Source organism: Anneissia japonica, unplaced genomic scaffold (genome assembly GCF_011630105.1).
Source record: "Anneissia japonica isolate Jap-2015-1 unplaced genomic scaffold, ASM1163010v1 scaffold288256_len377385_cov191, whole genome shotgun sequence".
NCBI lineage: Eukaryota > Metazoa > Echinodermata > Crinoidea > Comatulida > Comatulidae > Anneissia > Anneissia japonica.
In genome coordinates, this window is record NW_022721455.1 from 80,918 (window position 1) to 105,319 (window position 24,402).

The following is a 24,402-nucleotide window of genomic DNA, read 5'->3' on the forward strand; positions in this document are numbered from 1 at the left end:
ACACGGCATACTAAGTTTTTACAAAAGAGGCCTAGATTACACCCTCGTAAAGGTTTTAGCAATACAGTACAATAATACAGTCTACTTTGAATATTAATGATCATGTAAACAATAATATGATTACTGTATATTAATGACGTCAAGATATCACGCCGACGAGATAAAGCAAAGTAAGAAAACAACTGAAATTTATATATATATCCCTAACCACAGCCTCCTAGAGCCTAACACATTTTCTTTCGAAAATCTAACATCTCCAATTTGTATTTATTAATTTGTTTAAAAATCCGAATAAAATGAAAATATAATACTGTAACTTAATTCCATAGTTAAAAATTGTTATTGGTCTTTTCTGCAGTTCATTTTGTGAACATGTTACAGAATGTATACTTGCTTTGGTTTCTTTTACAATTTTTATGTTTGAATGTTTTTAAATGTTTGTTTTATCGAATATCTTAAGAAATGACTAAATAAAATTTTCATTAAACAATAACACATTAACATAATATTTCAACAGATAATTTTATTCCAATTCGTGTTAAAGACAATAAAAACAATATTTTTATTAAAAATTATTGACAGAAATATATTGTGAAATGCAATGCTTGTTCCATAAATAAGCCACTGCCAAGGTTTTTTTTTTTTTTTTTTTTGGACAAATAGAAATAATAAGCCATGTCATAATCAGACTACCAAATTGTATTTACTGATATAGATATGACAACTTGACAAGACAATATTCCAGTTTCAGCCTACACCAATATTTTTCCAGTAATATTCTTATTAGTTTATTTTAAAACTTGTATTATTTTATAATGCTAATAATATGATTTTTTATGTTATTGTAGTCTAAAATAGCCTTCTGCATAAAAATGAGGCAAACTAATGATCAAGCATGACAAACTCTGATGATGTCAGATTTAAAGGGACATTTGTAGTGGGTATGCGAAAACACTACTAAAAAAAAACAATGATAAAGAAGTATTCAATGAAAGATTTTAAGAAGCAATAAACATCGCAGAAGGTTTGTGCATATATCAAGTCAAGAATCTACTAGACTGGCATAGAAAACAAAATGTGTGTATGTATTACTATATTCAAGACATAGTGACCTTTTGAAAAACACTGGAAACAAGATTTTATTTTACCACACATATTTTGTCTACACATAGGGCAGAGCAGCTTTATTGTTATTGAAACATTACAAAAAATAAGAAAGTTTTGTTAACACTGTTGCACACAGTACATATAGATAGTTCAGTGAAGAATAAGGTAAATCTCAATCCCGTCGGAGTGGGAACCTCTCCTCCTTGGCTCCATCTTTATCGATGACATTGATGATGATTCCATCACCAGTATATATGTCCCTTTCAGCTGCTGAGATAAAGACATCTTTGACTAGTGCGATGGCTTTTTCTTTACTAAGGGGTACATGATCAGCTCCTTCCTGGTTCTTGAATCCAATCTAAATTTAAGAGGAAAATTATTGAAGAAACAACTGTCAGATATATAAAGAAAAAAATAATAAAAGAACTCTATGAGTACATAATAATATAATAATAATAATGGTACATGAAAATGATAAAATAAATGGTTCATTTTGAAAAATAAAACACTTTTAAAAATAGTATTTAATTTATAAAAAGATATGTTAATAACATGATAATACAATGTAGTAATATTTTAAAGATATTTTGCATGTGCAAAATAATAAATAAATATATCTTAATTATTTCGATGGATGTCCCGCAGTACCGGCTGCTGCTTGGAGATCAGATTCAATACTAGTCATTAAGAGAAACCTTGGTGGTCTAGTAGTTATGACAGCAGGCTAGTTATCTTCCCACCCAAATCACAAATTTTCTTCGCAAGCATTTGGGAAAGTACTGTACTCGGTACAACAACGGTAGGCAAAACATCATTCTTTCTCAATGACTAACATTGCCTACATATTCCTATGCTTTGCATAGATATTACAATGAATAGAAGCATGTTCATTTGTGAAGCATGATATCTCAAAATTATATTTTTATTACAGGTAATACACAAGTAGTAGAAATTTAAAACCAACATTTTTAATACATACTATACATATTTAAACTTGTCCAAGCAGCTAAAATGATTTTTACAATAGTTATACTTAATACAATTGAATTACCAGCTATAGCTAGTAAATTATAAATACTGTACCTGATTATCCAATAATGGTTGGAGCATAGAACTGGCTGAGCCCCCTGCCCTGAAAGTCTCTCTCTCATAAGAACCAATAGGATCAAAACTGTATACACAGCCTTTACCTACAAAGACAGATTACTAGTTAAAATGCAAAATGTTTAATCTTTATTACAAAGAGAAAAATATGTTACATTCAGTACATTTTTAACTGTCTAAAAAAAAATAGGGGAGGAGGGTGTGCATACAGTGGCGGCTCTAGTATAGATTTTCTTGGGGGGGGGGGGCCTGAGCTGTCCGACAGGGGGACTTGAGCTTGTAGGCCTGAGCTGAGGGAAGGGTTCGAGAGGGGGTTCCCCCTCCCAAATGAGATTTTTTTAAGAATAGGAACCTCTGGATGACCAGAAATGACACTCTCAGACTGTGACAGATGTGTTGGCTTGGCATGGGCCTATTTTTATATCTTTTTTACTCTGACTGCCCGACAAGCTCTGTCCAATGGGGGGGGGGGCACTTGACCTTTCTGGTGGGGGGACTTAAGCCCCTGCTGCCTGCACCCCCCACCCCACCTGGCACCGACACTGTGTGCATATACACCCCCTGGATATGGGCCTGATGCAAAAACTAAAATTGTAGTTAAATTTGAATGCTTTCATGCTAACAATACATAAAAAAAATAAAAAATCATAAATATGTAAGGGGTTACTTATTTGTCTCTCATATAATGTGTTACATTTAATGCATGAATTACATGCTACTGTATAATGAATACCCATTTCTGATGTTCAATGTACAAACATTAATCTTTTTCTCAAACCTTGTCCAGCCGAAATCTACCAATAAGGATATAAGTTACACTACATACCTTCATCATCAATTCCAGCAAGGATATTGTAGACATAATATGGGAAAAATCGACGATAGTAAAGGATTGTGGACAACATGGCAGCTACAGCACTGCAACTCATCTTGGTGTGATGGGTATACTCATAAGACTGTACAGAGAAACAAAACAAAAAATTATGTAAAAAATTACCATTAATATACAGAATAAGTGTTCCTCCTTCTGTGGTCCACTTTTATGTGATGTCTGTAGTAAGTCATTACAGTTTGAATTTTTCAGTATCATTTTTATTGCTCATATTGAATAATGTGCTATATAATAACCAACAATTACACAAACCTTTAACCTTGAAGCTAAAACTTTGTTTAAGGTGAGGCAATCGCCATGGAAACCAGCACATCCTAGGACAGTGGTATCAGTTCTGTGGGTAAGTAAAAATGCATAATTGTACAGTGCTTAAAGTATAATGAATATGAATCTAAAAATAAAATTACCATAATAACATAAATTAACATAAACGTATAAAAATTATTTAATAATTTTATATTACTAATATTTCCTTATCATGATTAGCACATGATTGCAAAGGGAAAAGAAGCATAGATGGACAATTTAACAAAATTTGGCAAGTTCTGTAAGAAACAATTATTAATATTAATCTACAGTATTATTGTCTTTTATTTAAATGCTTGAACAATATGTCAAACCACTCAACGCCATTACAGTACAACAAATATAATTAAATATACAGTGCATGTGCTTTTATGACAAGCTGAGAGCCTTTTTCATTCACTTATAGAAACCTGTTATGAGATTACTTACATCCAAGATCAGATATATTGAATTTCAGTTCAAAATAATAGTTTTAGTTGCTTGTAGTCTTATTTTCTATTTATTACACTGTACAAAATTGGATTGTCAGATAATTAAAGGTTTCTGGACAGAACGGCAAAAAACCAAAACGGCAATAAGTCGAAACGGCAAAAAACCAAAACGGCAACACTTTTCAACCAGAACGGCAATAAGTCAAAACGGCAATAAGTCAAAACGGCAAGACCAAAACGGCAGTAGGCCTAAGTCAAAATGGCAATAAATAAAAATCACAATATAAAAGCAATAAACATTTAAATAATTAAAACTTTAAAATACAGACAAAATGAGGCTAATCAATTTATGTCAAAAGTAAAAAAGCGCGAAAGAAAAAAAAACACTACAATAATAATAATTGATATTAATAATGATAATAATGGTAATAATAATAATGATGATGATGACAACAACAATAATAATAATAATAATAATAATAAACATACAAATTCAATAGCTAAACAATTTATGTCATAAAGTAAAAATGCGCGAAAGAAAAAAATACTTTAAAGAACAACAACATTAATAATAATAATAATAATAATAATAATAATAATATTAATAATAATAATAATAATAATAATAATAATAATAATAATATTAACAACATACAATACAATTTAATAATAAAAAGATTGGGGGAACATATGTAATATATAAAATATAAAAGCAGTGAACATTTAAATAATTAAAACCTTAAAATACAGATAAAATTAGGCTAAACAATATAATGCCATGAAAGTAATTAACGGGAGAGAAAAAATAATAATGATAATAAATAACACTTTAAAATAATATAGGCCTAGTCATGGATGTGTAAAAAAAACCAAAACATAACAAAAAACAAAACACGATTCAGAAAACTATAAACTGCTGCCCGCACCCGGTGGCACTTCATTCTTGGCATTGATTTTTGCTCCTTTGCTGTTTTGGTCTATGCCTATTGCTGTTTTGGTAGTTGTCATTGCCGTTTTGGTCTGTTGCCGTTTTGGTACTTACAGTATCATTGCCGTTTTGGTTTATTATCGTTTTAGTCATTGCCGTTTTAGTTTTTTGCCGTTTTGACCTGATCCATAATTAAGGATCACATTTAGATCAACAATTTAATGTTGATACTTACAGTTTGTATGTTTTTGGTTGATTCCTACTGTGAATGGAGAATCCCTCACTAAGCCTGGTGTCTGATGCCACTATTGCGAAGTCTTCACCAGCAATGGCCAGCACCGTCCTGTAAAGAAATTTTGAATTTGTCATTATTTACCACTGAAATATTCTTCTACAGACAAAATTAATTCTAATCACAAAACATGTTGTTAGTCTAAAACAGAATTCTGCAGCATGATAGCATCTGTGAGGCCTTGTACACGTGCAAACATAACCCATTGGAGATATATTCTAGTCAAACTTTCAACCATTTAGTAGAGTAGGCCTACTCCAAATGCAATAAAATAAATTTCCAAACACCAAAGTATAATTTTTCTACAGTATAACATATAATTCATGAGAAAAAAAGATTTATCTTAATTATTTTCTTTTCAATTTGAATTTTGGTGAAAAACTCTGCAGTTCAAAACGTGCCAACCACAGTCCCAGGATTGATTTGATTATTGCATGTCTTAAGTCCCTTTTGTATATAACAACTCGGCAGGAAAGTAGGCTCAAAGCGAGCAATTTTTGAACGATGTTGTCATGCTGGTAGCAGCATTTTATTGGATAATGCATTTATATATAGCCACGGCAAAGAATAAAAGATATAAATTAAAATATGTTGTTTGCCCTCCCCACAACAATCTTAATAGGCCTAGCTAGGCCCCTATAGAGGCTAGGCTAGTCCTATACTTTTTAATAAATCAATTTACAATTTAGGCCTTACACATATTTATTTATTCCTAGGCCTAGCTAGGCCTCCTATTTGTTAACATGCAACTTGCTATACATACATGCGCTCAGAAACTTCAAATGTTTATTTTACTATTTAGTACAGTAGTACTTAGGCTAAGGTTGCAATAAAGAAGTACTGTCTTCGGCTGGGATGTCTTTGTAATAGGCCCTAATTATGGCTCAGTTTTTTTGCAGTTAATGGATCACACCTGATCCAGGCCAAGCCAATACATAGGCCCCCCCCCCCCCCCCCCCCCTAGGCTAGGCCCTAGCTAAGCCTCATCATAGGCTAGGCTAGCTATGGCAGCATATTATGAACCTAGGCCTAGGTCCTGGGGAAGGTGAGCATGTGATCTGTTTATTTTTCATGAATCGGTAAATATCCTTTCATTAAAGTTCAAAGTTCTAACATTTATTCATAAAGTTCCACATATTATAGTGAATTTAAGGAACAGTGCTATAGTTTACAACACGATTACTCACAGATTTATGGTCTATAGAGGGCCTATTTATTTATAATAATAATCTGGGGCGGATTGCTATAAGCAGTCTTTAGACGGTCTTAACGGTTAGCCGGCTATAATTGTGACGTCACTACTGGTCTATAATTATAGACCATTGCTATACCCCGGTCTAACCAGTTAGCCGTCTTAAATTTTAAAGCCTACTCGGCTTAAAACGGTCTTAAATCATTTTCATCATGACGTTCTGCTGATAAATTCAACAGTGCAATGGCAAGACCTAGATCGTCAAAGTCGGAGAATTGAACCACTAATTCTCCACACACTTCTCAGCGTCTGTAAAAATAGGTCTACGGCGTTTATTTACGTTCATTTTGATACATTTCACGCATGACGTCGCCCTCAATCTTACGTTACCACCATGGAGTGCTTGTTTGCATTTCAATACTCAAAGCGGTCTTAGAAAAGACTGTTTTATAGCAATGGTCTTAGAGGTATGACTTAAGACCATCTAAGTGATAAAGCCGGCTTTATTTGAGGAGTTAAGACTACCAGTTAAGACCGTTTTATAGCAATCCGCCCCAGCCAGTAGTTATAAGACAAGAGTTCAAACAAGTTAGTTAAGTCATTAAATTAATCGAACTGACTGAAAACATACAGTACAAAACGTGTTCCATACATCGCAGCAGAACTTGTTCGCGGCCGAAACGGTCCTATGATTACAGTACACCACCAGCGGTCCTAGGCTACCTCTGGCGTAGGGTAGCTGAGCCAGGCCTAGGCCCTGGCCTGGTACTAGCCTAGGCCTAGCCTAGTAGGAGGCTAGAGGGGAGCCTAGGCTAGGTCTTAGATCAGTCTATCAAAAATAGGCCTAAACTGTGGTAGGTCTATTTAGCTTACCCTCCATTCATTGCATAAGGAGAAAATCTATGCTGTCTTCCTTCTGCAGATTCTTGTATTGGGTAAGTAAAATCCATGATCAAAATATTCTTTGCCCAAAAATACAAAAATGATTTTCCTCAAGTCACGGTGTTACCCGGCCCTCTATTGTCCACTTCCAGCAAGGCCGGTCACAAGCAAAGAAAGGTCATTAACTGTTTACCCGCACACTGCTGACTCTTTTCTCTGAACGTGCCAGTCAATTCGAGCGGATGCCAGTTCGAGCGGATGCATTTAGTGCGAACTACAACAAGGGCGAATTTATCGTCGCCCTATTTTAGTATTTCTTTGTTTTAAATGCAAAAAATGCTCTGTGCACTAAAGTTCTAAAATGTTTTTGGTACTTTTTGATAATTATTCCATGTTTGAATTACAGTCTTGGCAAATCCGACTAAAAAATGGCCGCTAGAAATCACTTAGGCCATATATTTTAAAACTATAGAATTTCGCACGTAGAATTCACGGTTTTTGTCTCCAGTTAGTTGAATTATATATAGTGTTGTAACAGTATTTGTAGATTTACGATTTAGGCCTATATTTGTAAATGGGAGTAAATGATTGTAATTTTATTCACCATAGAAATTTAAATAATTTTTACGTATTGTATCAAGCCGGTGCACAAAGTAGTGTGACACAGGGGCGGATCCAGTGTAGGGGACACGGGAGGCACGTGTCCCCCTCGTCTTGCCACTAAATTTTAAAAATGTCAATGCATATTAATGTTATGTGCTACTCACTTATCTATTCTGAAACTGTTGTGCCCCCACCACGCCGTTTGAAAAATACTGGATCCGTTTTCAGCCCCTGTGACAATTAAGACTATCAACACAGTAATAGACATCATACCAATTTTCTCCACTATTCAACCATTCGTCTATATAGTTCAAAACCCACTTTTTTTTAAACTTAGCATGTGGAAATAATAACAATGACTTAACATTATTCTTATGAGCGTAGTTTTTTTTTAATTGTAAATTGTTAACCTTATAAATCAATTAAATACGACTTTTTTTATACATAAGGCTATGGGCTTCTCCCCCGGATCCCACCGGGGCTTTCCCCCTGGCTCCAGTGGCGTATCTAGAAGTCTTGAAATGGGGGTGCCGAAGGTGAAGTAGGGGGCTCGATGGTCAGTTGAGGGATGCTATCAGGGTCCCCCCCCCCCTTTGTACACAGGGTTAAAATTTTAACGCTTGTTCTTGCTAGCCAATACAAATTCTTTCCAAGGATCACTCAAAATAAATAATTCTAATCTATGTAAATATGCATCAGCACATGTTATACATATGCCTACTATAATAACACATAGGCCCAAGTGTGATTTTTAAAAACCTTAATTCCCAGGCCAGGTCTTTTTTTCTTTTTTTCTTTAATTATTATTGTGCTGCTGCTGCTGCTGCTGTTGTTGTTGTTGTTGTATATAAAGAAATGGAGAAAAAAAGAAAATTATATTCAAAGCTATGCTCCAGAGGAAAATTATGTTGGTAGTGCTGTAGAACGGATTTTTCCAAGACACGAAAAACATATTTGACAAAACACTCGGAAGCGGCTGATAAGATACAGATTTTTTATTATTTAAAAACGGGGGACAGGGGGAGGTACGGATCTTTTCCTTACACTTTTTAAATAATAAAAAATCTGTATCTCACTAACCGTTTCGAGTTTTTCGTCTAATATGCTTTTTTGTACAAAGAAATTTCCTCCTAAGGTGCCTGGAATTAGACTGAGAGTGATTTCCAGCCATCTAGTTCCTGACAAAAACACCCCTAAGTTATCCAGGACGTATACAGGGGGAGCCGTGGGAGCCGCGGCGCTCCCCCACTCCTTTGTACACAGTGTTAAAATTTTAAAGCTTGTTCTTGCTAGCCAATACAAATTCTTTCCAAGGATCACTCAAAATAAATACTTCTAATCTATGTAAATATGCATCAGCACATGTTATATATAATTATATGCCTACTATAATAACACATACTGTCCAAGCGTGATTTTTAAAAATCTTAAATCCGTTTAAGTCCCAGGCAAGGTCTTTCAGATACAGAAATGTGATATTGTATGGTTCAGTTTGGTTTTTTTATCGTTTTGGAAGCTCGATAAAGTTTTGATTTAATACTACCGCACTACTAGTTAATAATAATAATTATTATTATGATGAGATGATGATGACGATGATGATAATAGATAGTAATATTAAAAAGTGATGAAAATTGTGCTAAAGGCGAAAAAGTCAGTTATGATTTGTTGATCACAATTATTATAGTATAGTTAAAGTTTAGTAAGCTATAGTTATGCCTGAATTGTTTGGATATTAAGTAGATCCCTGATAAAAGATTATGAAAAATTTGTTTGCGCTTGATTTTGACTATATAATGGTAATGTAATGACGATGAATTTTACTATATAAAAGTGTCATTTTCGGCCATCTAGAGGTACTATTTCCTCAAATTTTCGTACCTCAGCCCCAACCATGGTGGGGCTGAGTGGTTGTGAAATCACGGCTTTGAAGTATATAAAGTACCATACTCAAAAACAATGTTTAGGCCTATAAGCTTTATTTTCTATGGTACATCACACATTAAAGATCTCTATGGTTGCCGAAAATCCCCTGATAAATGATAATGAGAAATTTGTTGGCGCTTCATTTTGAGTATGTTATCAATGCTGTAGCCAGCTATTGGGACAGTTGGACTGTCCCACAAAATTTCTTTATTGGGTCATTTTCAAAAATAGGTCTAAATTATGCTGTTTGAGCGCAAAATGAGTCCTGATTTTGAAAAGAAAAGAAGAAAATTGCAAATCGAATCAATCATTATTTTGCTAACATAGGTTCTGAGTTAGCGGCTAAGTTTCATAATGAAGAATATAATTTATCTTCAGATGTTGAAAAAAAGTACTAAAAGTACTGAAACTGAAAATTACATTGTGTTTCATTTACAACATGTGGAAACTGAGGAGGTTTTTAAATTACTAATGTCTCTTTCACCTAATAAATCTACTGGTCCGGATACATTTCCGTCTAGAGGCTGATTAAACTCTCAGCACCATTCATTGTCCAGGTGATAACGCAGATTATCAACCACTCTATAACTACAGGTAAATTTCCCTTGTTGCTTAAACTCGCAAGGGTAATTCCTTTGTTTAAGACAGGAGATCATAGTGATCCTGGCAACTACCGGCCAATATCTATACTTTCAATTATTTCAAAGTTGTTTGAAAGAGATATATTTAATCAGTTATATAAGTTTTTAGATGAAAATAATCTTTTAAGTAATGTTCAATCTGGTTTTCGACCAATACATTCAACATGTACATCTCTTATTTATGTAACTGAACAGTGGATAGATTTTATTGATAAAGGAAATGTGATTGGGTTAGTCACACTTGATCTAAAAAAAAGCGTTCGACTCGGTCGACCACATATACTTTTGTATAAATTAGGTAAACTTGGGTTGGATAATGTCATTGCAGTGGTTCAAATCTTATCTTTCAAATAGAAAACAGTTTACGGTTGTTGGAGAGACCAGATCTGAGATTTTGAACGTAAATTATGTGTCCCTCAAGGGTCCATACTCGGCCCTATTCTTTTTACGATTTTTGTTAAAATTTTCCAAATTGTGTGTTGTCCTGTAGGCCTAGTGTTAACATGTTTGCGGACGATACCGCAATATTTTACGCGGGAGAACAAGTGAAGAAATTAGTGAAATGTTAAATATTGATCTTGCTAATGTAAATAACTGGCTTAAGCAAAATAAAATCACCTTAAATACGAAAAATGTGAAGTAATGCTAATTGGGTCTCACCAGAAATTAAGATTTGTTAATCAGGTACTTAACATTAAAATTGGAAGTGAGCACATTAAACAAGTCGAATCATGCAAATATTTAGGGATTATAATTGACAGACACTAAACTTGGGAAAAACAAATTGATTTAGTTTGCTCTAAATCAATTTGTTTTTCTCAAGTTGATTTAGTTTGCTCTAAAGTTTCTAAGGGTATTGGTGCCTTAAAAAAATGTTTTGTCCCTAATGATTGTTTAATTACCTTATATAATTCTATCATCTTGCCTCATTTTGAGTATTGTTGCGAAGTTTGGGGCAACTTTAGTGATACTTTGCCTGCAAAACTTCAAAGATTTCAAAATAGGGCGGGACGTGTTATCCTCGGATGCAAATGGGATGAACCAGCTGCAACAGTGTTAGACAGTCTGAGCTGGCAAAGTCTGTATCTCGGTAGATCCAGGAAAGTGTCATTTTTTATGTATAAATGTGTCAAACTACTACTTATGCCCTTATATATTCAAAATCTTTTTAAATTTGAAAAACAAAGTGTTTACACTTTGCGACATTTTGATTGCCTTAAACTCCATATTCCTAAACCTAACGGTAATTTCAAGAAACGTAGCATAGTGTATAGGGGTTCTCATCAATGGAATTGTCTCCCAGAGATTAGATCTTCGCCTTCTCTTTCCATTTTTAAATCAAAATTGTAATGTTATTCATAGATTTAATTATTATTCTCTTATTATTATTATTATTATTATTATTATTATTATTATTATTATTATTATTATTATTATTATTATTATTATTTATATTTAATTATTATTCTCTTATTATTATTATTATACTATATATAATTCTATTATACATTATATTATATTTGTCTTTTGGGTATACACGACCATTTGTAAAACAACCTTTGTGTTGAAATGCTATCGTGTCTAAATACAATAAATGAAATGAAATAAATGATGCTATAACTCGCAAAATAAGGTGATTTTAGGTGATTTTTAACTACTTGCAATTGATTGAAAGCCTGAGACCCGGCCGAAAGCAAATTGCTAGCTCAAAATAGGAAATTTTAAAGTAATTCGTAGGCTTACATAACTCGCACAGGCTGTTGTTCGCTCAAGTGAATTTTTTCTCCGCTCGAATAAATTCCGCTCGAACTGGCATCCGCTCGAATTGACTGGTTCCCTGGTGGAAAGGTTCATGCTTACTTTATCGAAATGGTAACAGTTCAATGAAATTTTCAGTAATTTATTAAACTTACCAGGCAGTGCAATAGTAATACAATAGTAGTACTTATGTATAGTGCGTAGGCCTATGCATTTTCCTAGGCTGCTGGGTTTGAATGAAATTACGGTACCAGCAGGAGCAGCTAGGAGGAGGATTTCCCTCCTGGCTGAGAGAGGCCTCTAGTCTAGGGTAGGCCTAGTAGTCAAAGTCAACCCGTACCCATGCCAACCCATGCCCACAGAATTTTGGCGTAGGGGCCTATGTAGCTAGGCCTGTTTATAGCAGTACCCCTATGATATTTTAATGTATTTTTGGGAAACCTCGATAGTTGATAGTTTGTTCTTTGCTTTGTTTGGACAGGCCTGGTGGACCAAAGCCATAAAAACTCCCTATTCTATATGAACCCTACTAATGATTTTTATTCTGAGAGACCCTGACTGAAGCTCTAACCCTTTTCGTTCGGACCTTCTCCTCCGTCGGACTACCTGTTGGTAAATTCTGGAGCTACCAACCACTGTTAAACACCAATTTATTTTAATTTTATCCACACATTGTTCTTGTGAATCAATTATTTGCATTCAATTTCAAAAGGTTAATTGCATTAATGCAAACTGAAAAAATTATGTGGCTTAATAGAGGCAACTCTTTACCGATTTCCTTATAGCAATCAAAACCAATTAATTTCATCAAATTAATATATCTCTGACAAGCTCCAGGTTGTTTATTGTGTACCTCAAGACTCAGTCCTTGGTCCTATTATTTTATAATAATCTTCCAAGCTTTTCCATTAAAAAAAATTGATTGTTCACCGACGACATCAATTTCTTTTAATTATTTTTCTCTAAATGTTCTTGATTTATCCAATTACCCAATGTTTAATTCAGAAGGTTATGGTGTAATGCAAACATAAGTCTGAAAATTAATGTAAATGAAATTAAGTTGATTATTTCAATCCAGGTATTAACAACTTGGCTTGCCATATTATCCCTCAACGGTGAGATTATTTACTAGGTATTAGTGGCATATCCAGGATTTAAAAGGAATGGGGGTGAATAGAAATACAGTATTACATCTACAGGACTGAACTTTACGAAAGGCGCAAAACTAGGGAACTGAGCATATTGATGGCTATGACAGTATCTTGGTTGTAATGTAACTATAAGTGTAATGTAACTATAAGTGTAATGTAACTTTAACTATAATTTTTTTTTAAGTTTTAATTTAAAGGAGGGTGCTCCATTGCGTATACCTTTTCAGTATTATGTTTGATAAATTCCTTTCTTGGAAGTTAACATTCAATTAATATGAAAATTGAAACGTTACAAAAAAAGTTGTTCTGTTTTAATAAAATTTAAAGATTTTTTATTCCGGAAAAAAAGCTCCAACCACATACTCTTTAAAAAAAAAAACTTGTACATAGTATGAAAGTGTGGACAAGCATTTTTAGTTTAACAATTTTTATTTATTTAAGAAATTTGTTAAGGAATCGTTCATATAACTTTCTTGTTTGACTATACGTTTTGCTGATGAGTGCTTGTGGATCCCAAACATTTATTGTACACTTTTGGAATGCCCGCCTCCCCACTCACCAGCAATCTGTATACTCTCTGTTTCAATGGATTTTTTTTTTCTTTCAATTTTAATGTTTTAATCTTGTATTGTTTATACATATATATTTTTATGGAGGAAATTATAATAATAATAATAATAATAATAATAATATATAATAAATATATATGTATTACGCAATCTTAAGTTTAAAAGGTTAAGTCTATAATGTAGAGTCTACAGGTTAGATAAATTTTTTTATTTTTTTTCAGCTTTTCTACTCTTTTTTTAAGTCTCTAATTGGCAAAGATGTGGTAGTAGAGCTGAAAAATGATTTGAGGTAAGTACATGGTACAATTTAACACCATAGGGTGATCAAAGTCATTTTGAAAATTATAGTACAGGTATTGTGATCTCTAAACGTAACACACTTTGATATTGATTTTAATTTATTTCTTATAGCATATGTGGAACTTTGCATTCTGTAGATCAATTTCTCAATATCAAATTAACAGACATTAGTGTGACAGACCCTGAGAAATACCCACACATGGTAAGGAATATCTTTATTAAGCAATTACTTATGCAGTTTTAGTGTGTGTTGCCCCCTTGTGGGTATAGACACTATGTTATCTGGCAGTTAACCCTGCAAAAGCGAGTAAATCTGGTTAAGGCGCATGATAGGTACTACTACCTGGAGGTAGGGGGCGCCCTATTGGAAAACAAATGGGGTTCGAAAGTTAAACTTGCGTTTAAAACTCGAACATGCGACATAGTTTCCGTTCCTTGGCACGTATTGGCCAAGGACATTTATTTCATTTTTTATATAAGGCCTTTGGCCCAAATAAAATATAATAGCTATTTACAGAGGGAATGATCACTTCTACGTTTAAATGAGTGATAAAGAAATTTACATAAACAACTTATTGTATTGATATCAGTAGTGGACATTAATTGAGTCAACTTAACTTTGGATGGATTAACAATAAAATACTTGAATATATAATGTTTACGAATATCAGTGTAACAAGGGCAAAGTAAAGTAAAATGGTACTCATCTTCAACTAAATTTAATGTACAATGTTTGCATAATCTATCTTTTTTATCAATTTTTGACCATCTACCAGTTTCAATTTCTAATTCAAGGACTCCTAAACTTAGTAAGAATACGTCTATAATTAGAGATAGAGATGCAGCACCCATTTGATACGAATGCCTTTTATGGTATTTTGAAGGATGCCATCTAGAACGTGGAAGTACTTTTTGAGAGGCAGTAGACACACACTTCTGCTGGAAGCCTTTATTTTTTCATGTACATTATTTAAAATATATCAGAAAATTGTCTTTAGTACACTACAATTAATATAAAAAACATATAGAATATCAAAACATCAAAGAACATCAAAACGGACAATATAAAAAAACATGCAAAATAGAAAAATATCAAATTCAAATACAATGTACAAAAGGGAAAATTTAAATTCAGAATATCAAAAAGAATTAATTAGAAAGATAAATATTATTATTACAAAAAATTACATTAAAAAGTCTATATACAATAAATCGAATATCAAAAATAGAAGAATTTAACAGTTACCTAGACACCTGATATCAAATTCAATATACAATGTACAAAAGGGAAAATTTAAAATTCAGAATATCAAAAAGAATTAATTAGAAAGATAAATATAATTATTACAAAAAAATTACATTAAAAAGTCTATATACAATAAATCGAATATCAAAAATAGAAGAATTTAACAGTTACCTAGACACCTGATTATTAAAAAATTTAACTGAAGTAGGAATAAATGATTTACTGAATCGGCTGGTTCGGGTGTAATGTGATCGAAGGCGAAGTGATGAGGGAAGGAATTGATATTCTTGAAAAAGGGGATGGGAAGGTTGGGATCGAATACGTGTGACCATATTTAAAACAGCAATTTCGTATTTATATTTAATATCACAAAAATTTGTTGAAGCAATCTTACTTGCTCTACGTGTGATTCTACCAAGAAGACTTTGGTCTTTAGTACTAAGATTACCACCCCAGACGATCAAACAGAAATAAATTATACTGGATATTATTGAAGTATAAAACAATTCGAGAATTTTGGTGTCAATTTTAAATGGTTTAAATGCAAAAAAATGCTCTGATTACTAAGGTTCTGAAAGGTTTTTAGTACTTTTTGATAATTACTCCATGTTTGAATTACAGTCTTGGCAACTCCGACTACCAAGATGGCCGCTAACAAGTTAAAACTATAATAGTGTATGTTTGCTAGAGTGCACGAGAAGCACACACACAAGACGAGTGACCATTATTTTTTTCAAAATTATATTTGTAATTGAGTTATGCTACTCACTTATCTATTCTGGAACTGTTGTGTGCCCCCTTCCCCTTTGAAAATGTCAAATTTTTAAAAGTAATTCATATATAACTCGCACAGGTTGTTGTTCGCACAAGTGAATCTTCTTCCGCTCAAGCTCGAATTCGCTCGAATTGGCCTTCGCTCGAAGTAGCATCCGCTTTAATTGACTAGTTCCCCATCCAAATATAACTACAGTTGACCTTACCTACAGTAAGTAGAATCCAAAGTGGCATTGAAAAATTGTTTGACTTAGATAAAATTTGACTTACAGATCGTTAATTAATGGAAAACACAACAATTCGGCATGTAAAATAAAATTAACTTAGAAATTACAGTATTTGAGTTCGGCAAAGTCAACTTAGGAAAGTTTAACTGTATAAAGAAAATAAAATCACATTTCATTTCTCTACAGTGCAATGCATCACTACTTACTAATATAAAAAAAAAATTACTATTAATCACTTGTCACCATTAATCAGCTGAATTGTGGCTCATATGGCACTAGTTTTGATACATTAGGGACTTGTTTCTCTAGTGATGATAAATTGCTATTTAAAAAAAGAAATTAATACAAACATCTATGTAACACTAATCCTTGTCCTACTGTATGTTTACAATGAATAAAAGTAGTCTCATGCATATATATTATTGATAAATAGCTATCATGGGTATGTCATTTATGTAAAAATTCATAACAAATAAACAAATAATGATTTAGTGATCAAATGTATGGCATTTATAGTGCAAAATTGCATACTAAACATTTTAGCACTCAAAATCTAAGAACAGATAAACATTTACACCTTAATGTGTGACCTGTTTGACAAAAGCGGACAGTATGCTCAATATTATGTTTATAATATAATTTTTGTATTAGGAATTGCAGCACATGTTAAATATTTCAACTTATTTCAGACTGTCGCCCATAGAAATATGAAATTAAACACAAACGAAAGATTCTGTATCAAATACACTGGCAGATCATGCTGTACATTACAATTACTGTATACACAGTACCTAAAATAACATTTCTCTCCAGGCTTTGCACAGTTTTGATTCGTTTAGCATATACTCTCTAACACATTGAATTAGCCTATTATTACTTGTCTGAAACCTATTCATGAAATTAAAAACCGACTTTCTCAAACTCATTGAAACTAGGCAAGCCATTTTCCACAAATAATCAGCTAGCACTCGTACACGGGCTGTTTATGCATCATACAAAAACAATCATTACAGACCTTTAGACGATGAAAATCTTTTTTTCTTCGACCAAAGGGATGAGCAGTACATACAGTATTAACACAGCAAGTCAACATTTTTTGAGCAGTGAGCAACTTATCTACAATGACCAGTGATTTACTCGATCGAAAGCCTTGCTTGCACATCAAGGAAACATGAATATATAGGACTACCGTTAGGATTATAGTAATCAACTATCTGTTTAAAAAACACATATACATGTGTCTCTGGAATGATTTGCTCTAAAGGAAAATTGATAATAATCAGCGTTCATCTTTTTGTCACAAAATTTTATAAGAATCAGTTCACACATTTTGAATCAATTTCTGTGTATAAATATATCAGTAATCATTTAAAGACATTTGTACAGTAGTAAATAAGCTTGTTGATCAGTATTAACTTGTTTAAATAATCTCTGTTGGAAGCTATTACAGTATATAAATGATCTAATTTTAGGGGGCAGGGAGGGGGGGTTTCGACTATACTAATGAATATCAGTGACGGTATCCATGGGGTTCAGTCGAAAGCAATTTCCCCCCATTGGACAAGCATGGACCACTGTAGTATGACGCCACAACAAGATCTTTGTTTTAAAAATATTCCTTTGATGTTTCAAATTGCCTATTAAGTGTCCTAACATAATCTTTCCCCAGTACATAAATTTCTGGAGGCATCACTGGATTAAAACAGAAAATCTGGGTCTACTATTTATGTACACACATCAGCCATTACTAATATGAACTTATATAGTATTTCAACAGCAAAAACTATTTTTCTGCATTCCCTGATAACCTATCATTTCTGTTTTTGGGTCCGCGCAAGACGGACCCTAGAACCTCACTGTTGTTGTTGTTGTTACCAGAACTTTAAAAGCGAGCTCGCCAGTTTTGAACATACGTGCCAGAAATTACACATAAACTAGGTGATTTCCAACAAACGTTCATGGCCCTTTTTTAAAGTTGGACCCCAGGGTGCCCCATACACCTACAAAACTAAATAGGGGCTTCAGCAAGGACTGTACATTACTATCATTACCACTAATAGGGCACGTTGCATGGATGGCACGGTTGGTTAAGAATGTGTACTAAAGAGGCAAAGGTCGTGACTACTTTTTTATACATTGTATTTTTATACAAATGAACATTCAAATTATTTCGATCTTATTAGCTCTTCCAAAAAACCCAATATAATAAACTTGTGCCACTGTGTACTATATTTAAGCATGAAGGAACACGTGCGCAAGTGGTCGCTATTGATAATGGTTTATAATAAAATTAACAAAAACACTAATAATAACTTTTATTTTATGTAGGTTCATTTCATTCATGTACATACATTCAGTCATATAATAATATGAATTTATGTAATATTTTAACATTAAATACCATTTTTTTTCATTCTCAAATGATTACCTACAATTTCTCTTTATATAATAATTTATAATACAAAAGATTAATATCGAAAACAATAATAACAGTTTTTATTTTTCATGTAGGTTCACTTCAGTTTTTTAACGAAGACTGGTATTCCAAGAGACCATGTCCTTAAACCACTGCAACACTACTGCAAGCTTAGCATTTAAAACCCATTTGTTTCCAACAATTTAAGTTTGTTTTGGAGTAATGTTAGGCACAATGTTTTATGATATTCCATTGCTCTTTAAACATGAACTTTTACCTTTTACACGTTTATCGATAACTATGTTATTAATGTGTACGGCGCTCTCATCTGTTTTGGAAGGGTGCCTAAATTATTATTATTATTATTCAAACAATTGATGATTCTTTGTCACATTTAATTCACCTGCAGTGTACATCTGTCAAAGGAGTCACTGGTCTTGACTCTGTGAGGTCTGATTTTTCCCTTCGCATCTGGCGGCGTTTACGCCTCTGCTCCCCTTCTCTCTTCATTTGGAATTTCTGAAGTTGGTCAGCAACCTCCACATTTGGACTCAATGTTTTTTCCATCGGCTCCCCAGTCACTGGTGAATTGTCATGTTGTTTGAGATGTTCTTATCATAAAAAGAAAATGAAGAAATATTTAATAATTAACTCAATAAATAATGAGATAAGTACTGCTAATGCTTAAGTATACTGTGAAATGCTAGCAATTAACAATTCAGGCCTACCAATATCTATATGAGGCTTGCCATGACAAAACCAACATCAGTGACCAAAACAATAAAATTGACTTTTTAATATATTCTTATTCTCAACACTATTAAAGTTTAAAATCACAGGTCATTTACTGGATTCGACCTGCTATCAGTAGTGCCTGCAAGAGTTTTGCAATCTGAGGAGGATGGGGAGGGGGGGTAAGATGATTAAGTAGGCGCTAGGTCGCAAATTAAGGTGATGTGAGGTAATTACTTTGAACTCCTTGAGCGTGATTTTTTGCTTCTGACATTTTCAATGGATGGACAAAATGGGAGTGCAAGCTTTTTTTTTATGGGAAGGGGGTTGGGGCACCCCTATATACGCCACTGTACAAGCTTTATTCATGACCAAGGCATGTGTCCCATTATTAAGAAGGGTTTTTGAGGGGGAGTTTATTCCAACTATTGGAACTACAACACATAATTACCGTCAAAATGTGTAACAATACATAAAAATATGCCCGGGTCGGGGTTTATCGAGGGTCCCAGGGTATGATTGTAATGATTGCCTTTTTTTTTTGTCTTTAAAATGTTTATCTGGTTTAATGTTTAACTTGTAAAATTTTCTCCATTTCAGTTTTAAACTGCCTTTGCACATTGTTTTAAATAAAGATACCAAAGATAGAATGACCTGAAAAAATCTTAGGTTAGTTTCACACCAGATCCTTAATATCCCGATCGGTTAGCTCTAACCATTACCAGGAAGTGAGCGGTTAGCGGGTGCTGTCGTTTAACAAGCTAAGTGCGTTCCATCATTAACTAATCAGACATACGCATTTTCAATTTCCTATAGACAAGTGATCTCGCCCTCATCTTCTTGATAGCATAAATAATAGCAAGATGCTATTTATTTAGGTCCTGCTAACCGTTAGTTGATGTGTGTGTGTGTGAACAAAGCCTTAGACAGGGCCTTCAGGGCCCCCCCCAACACCCCCACCCCTAAGCCTCTTCTAATTTCTTATTTGTCGCACTAAACCTACCGCTTATATTTTCATAATCGTAAGTATTATTATCAGCCGCTATTACTGGTTGTTTCATCACACGCCTACTGATTGGACATAAGAGGTGGGATGGAACAGTTACATCACCAACATCACTCCCAGAAGAAGAATGTGGCCTCTGTGGTAAAGAAAATAGGCATCAGAATCACAAACTAGAAAATCTGACTTGATTACAGGAACTTATACCTTGAGTAAAGTTCCTTAACATTCATTATATTTTAATTAGGATCCACACAACAAATATTCTTTAATGTAAACTCATAATAGTTATGAATTACATTATTACTGTAAATTAATAATTACAATTTGATTTATAGTAATACAGTAGTACATAGTTATTAAAAACAAATAATTATTTTTTTGTATTCACATTTATTGTGGTAAAGAAAAAAAAGTAATAAAAGGGTATTTTTGACATATATTTTATTATTTATTTATTCAAATATTGTTTAAAGTATGACCCCAACAACAAAAGCAATCAAGACAATATATGAACTAAATCAATAATCAAAACCCAAGCTCAGCACAGCTCCAATACATTACACAGAATCTCCGAGCTGGAAAGAAGTGCAATTTCAGCTATTGTTCTAGCACCAAAAACCCCTACTATGCCCCTGGTCTGTTCTATATGAAATGTCCAGATGAATAAAACAAGTGTTTTAAGTACCGGTTTTGTTTTCTTAGCATACTGCTTTGCACGTCGCAGGAAACGATTAACTTCTTTTTTGTCCAGTCCCATGTCTGTCAGTTCATCGCCTTCAATGTAGGGAACATCATCAAACACAACAAACTCACTCCTGAAGACTTTTTCATATTTATGAAGGTTGATGTCCTTCAGGAACTGGAAAAGCTTTGCATCTGAATATGAGCAATAACAAATATTATTATGTACATGATAACGGTGATTTACAGAATGTAGGCCTACATATCAAATTCAAGGATACTTTCAATTGTGCAATGTGATCTATTCTGTCAATGATACATTCAAACACTATTATTATTATTATTAGCGTTTCCAATGGCAGCAAAACAGTTAATTGTTTTTAGTCTGATTTTGTTTTACTTTATTCTGGTTTCCTATGTTTTTTCACAGGGTTTTCTACCCTTGGTAATTTCCAAAAATTCTACCTTACGAACAGCATCAAGGAACCATATAATGTAATAGAAAACAAGCTCCGATGAGGGCAGTATAATAGAGGCAGTAGATCTAAAAAAGATCTATTAAGCAATCAACTATTAATCAATCAGCCTCATCAGGGTAGTATAATAATAGAGGCAGTAAATCTAAAAAAGATTTATTAATCAATAATTAACTAATAATCAATCGAGTGTTTCTAAAACTCCTCATCGGAGCTAAAAATTACCTTCCAAGCCATTATACCATAATCATAATGTTTAAATTTCCAGGAGCCATCCAAAAAACATAACTTTAGATTTAATTTTTTAATAGTTTTAAAGACACCAACAATATACCATTGCAACAGTTTAGGGCTCGTTCACAATTCCCAACATTTTGCATGTGTAAAATTAGTACTTTTTTGGTAGCTTCTCACTCTCCTCTGAAATGGTACATACAAATGTTGAGTTTGCAATCTCCCTTTTTTTCCCTTTGTATAGATCTAATACTGTGCTCGGTTGCATAAAAATGTCTAACATTCTTGACTGCATTATAACTGTCATAAAATTCTGTTATTTTAAACAAATGCAGGTTATTTTGAATCAATATATTCCTGCATGTGTAGTACCGTACATAGTTGACTACTCAACTTCTCCCTAGTCTATGACTACTTTTTGTACACTTGTGAAAATGTTGACGATTGTGAACGACCCATAAGTGGCAAGGGATTGAATATTTTGTAATCACCAAGACTTCCTTCGTTGTCCGGAATGTTCTTGTTACCTAAATGGTAGACATAGCTATCATTGGATCGTGGACAAATCTCATCATACAATGGTGGAGGGGGGACAGATGGTACTAGGTAGTCACTCTCAGGCCTTGAGGCTCTTGGAATGGTCTGCATGTACTGTGGTTGTAGTCCAATATGATAGTCATTACCTGAATTAAATGTGAATTAAAACCATAGTTACCAACCGTCTCGCATCATGCGGGACGTCGTCCCGCATTTCAAAGTGATTTTGGATGAAACACGCATTTTGCAGAAACACATGCCTGATCATAAATTTGTCACACATTTAGCGAAGTCTATGCGTGATAAAGAATTATCACGAATTAAGGGGAAAATGTATTTAAAATTAGAAGAAATTGATTTTATTAAAAATATAAAAATGGTCATATGCAGAACTTGAGTCATTAGAGGGTTTTCGTATTTCATTCGAGAATCAATCCACCAAGAATTTTCTCTTTCCCGAACAAAACAACCCAGCCAACCACGTGTTTAGTATAATTTTGGATTATGTGACTACAGAAACTGGACCCGCCCCCTCCCCCCCAATCCCAACCAGTACGCCTGGGGTAGTCACACATTTCAAATCTCTCAAATTGGTAACTATGTAAAGCTAACAATTAAATATGTTAGATGTTTATATTATTTCATTCACAAACTTTAAATATATTTCCTTTGAAGAAAAATTTAGTCCGAATTCAGGAGCAGCGGCCCCAATCACTGGGTTGGTAACTTCCAAGGGAGTGGCCGATGGAAAGCTCCAAGTGAGCCAAATTTTATAGTGTGCTTTATGACTAAAGTAAACTGAAGTAGTGTTTATTAGCTCTCTTAAAGATGCACTGTCTGTCATGAGCTAATACAAATGAAAAATAAATTTTAAATGCTATTTAGAATAAAAAATTTGAATGTGAAAAAATGTGCTGTCAATTAACACCCAGTTAAATAATATCTGTGCATATATACACTAAAATTGGCTGGTTGCAATGGGTACGGGAATTGTTATTGTATGAACATACTCTTAAGGATTCTTTGCTGGAAAAATATCATTCTCTATCGTAATGTTTTTGCTGTGCTGTGTAATATGAATGGTAATGGATATTTATAAAGCACCTTCCACAATAAAATCAACAGAAATAACATTTAAAAAAAATTTAAAAATTAAATAAACAAACAAGCCGTTCAAGTAATAAAGTAAGAAGGAGGCCAAAAATGGCATAAAACAAGCCACGAACACGAAAGGGAAGGAAAATGAGCACTCCCTATGAATGAATTTAAAGTATAATCAAATGAATTGTTTTTAAGATAGCATGGTACACAATACAAGCTTAGAAAGCTTACTTGGAATTTGCACCTGTACAGTGTTGATGACCATGTACTGTAATGTATGGATGCAAACGAAATAAACTTATTAATTGATAAAGTGTTGACGTGTGATTCCATGATTTCACATTGTTTTAATTGCTGGTTTTTTTGCTGGTTTCTTTTACTGGAACCATATGTCAAGAGTTGGCTAGTAGGTTTACTAGTAGGAGGGCTCTCCGGGCTCCCTTTGTACGGAGGGACTGGGGCTTTGTTTCCCCTCCCTCAAGAGCCCATAGGTGTTACGCCACTGAACGTTTGTAAATCAGTGATTAACTATGTCCCCCTTCCTCCAAGAGCCATAGGTGTTCGCCACGGAACGTCTGTAAATCAGTGATAACTGATTCCTTTTCTTTCTGATTGAAGTTCAGGGATGGATCCAAGATCTTTTAAATGAGAGTGCACCACAAGTTTCTTAGGATAGAGTGAAGCGAAAGAAATATTATAATGGTGATTTTCGGCACCAAATTAAATGAAGTGAAAATCATCATTTCTGATTGGAAGTACAGGGAGGGGTCCAGGACCTTTTAAACGAGAGTGCACCATAAGTATCTTAGGATAGTGCGAAGTGAAAGAAATATTATAATGGTGATTTTAGGCACCAATTATTAAATGAATTCAAAATCATCATATAGTTG

The 24,402-nt window shown here is 33.6% G+C and overlaps 2 protein-coding genes across 2 annotated transcripts in view; both read right to left on the reverse strand.

The window, feature by feature from the left end:
• Window positions 1-503: 503 nt before the first annotated feature.
• Window positions 504-7,322, reverse strand: LOC117111570 (proteasome subunit beta type-1-B-like). The gene is made up of 6 exons (XM_033254516.1): window positions 7,126-7,322; window positions 5,004-5,111; window positions 3,356-3,437; window positions 3,038-3,167; window positions 2,191-2,297; window positions 504-1,465 (listed from the first exon to the last, which is right to left on the reverse strand). The coding sequence occupies exons 1-6, from the start codon at window positions 7,200-7,202 to the stop codon at window positions 1,280-1,282; spliced, it is 690 nt and encodes a 229-aa protein (XP_033110407.1). The 5' UTR covers window positions 7,203-7,322; the 3' UTR covers window positions 504-1,279.
• Window positions 7,323-16,816: 9,494 nt separating this feature from the next.
• LOC117111565 overlaps window positions 16,817-24,402 on the reverse strand; it is a 34,340-nt gene continuing 26,754 nt past the window's right edge. Inside the window, exons 6-9 of the mRNA XM_033254513.1 lie at window positions 22,366-22,557; window positions 21,169-21,359; window positions 20,481-20,619; window positions 16,817-19,356 (exon numbers count right to left, since the gene is read on the reverse strand). Coding sequence (XP_033110404.1) covers window positions 19,145-19,356; window positions 20,481-20,619; window positions 21,169-21,359; window positions 22,366-22,557 — 734 coding nt within the window. The 3' untranslated portion in view covers window positions 16,817-19,144. The remainder of the gene's footprint in view (window positions 19,357-20,480; window positions 20,620-21,168; window positions 21,360-22,365; window positions 22,558-24,402) is intronic.

Coding starts and splice junctions, on each gene's coding strand:
- LOC117111570 (XM_033254516.1), bottom strand. CDS start 7,202: ATGGATTTTACTTACCCAATACAAGAATCTGCAGAAGGAAGACAGCAT. Junction 2,298..3,037: donor TGCTGGAATTGATGATGAAG/GTATGTAGTGTA, acceptor CTGTCTTTGTAG/GTAAAGGCTGTGTATACAGT. Junction 1,466..2,190: donor AACCATTATTGGATAATCAG/GTACAGTATTTA, acceptor TCTTAAATTTAG/ATTGGATTCAAGAACCAGGA.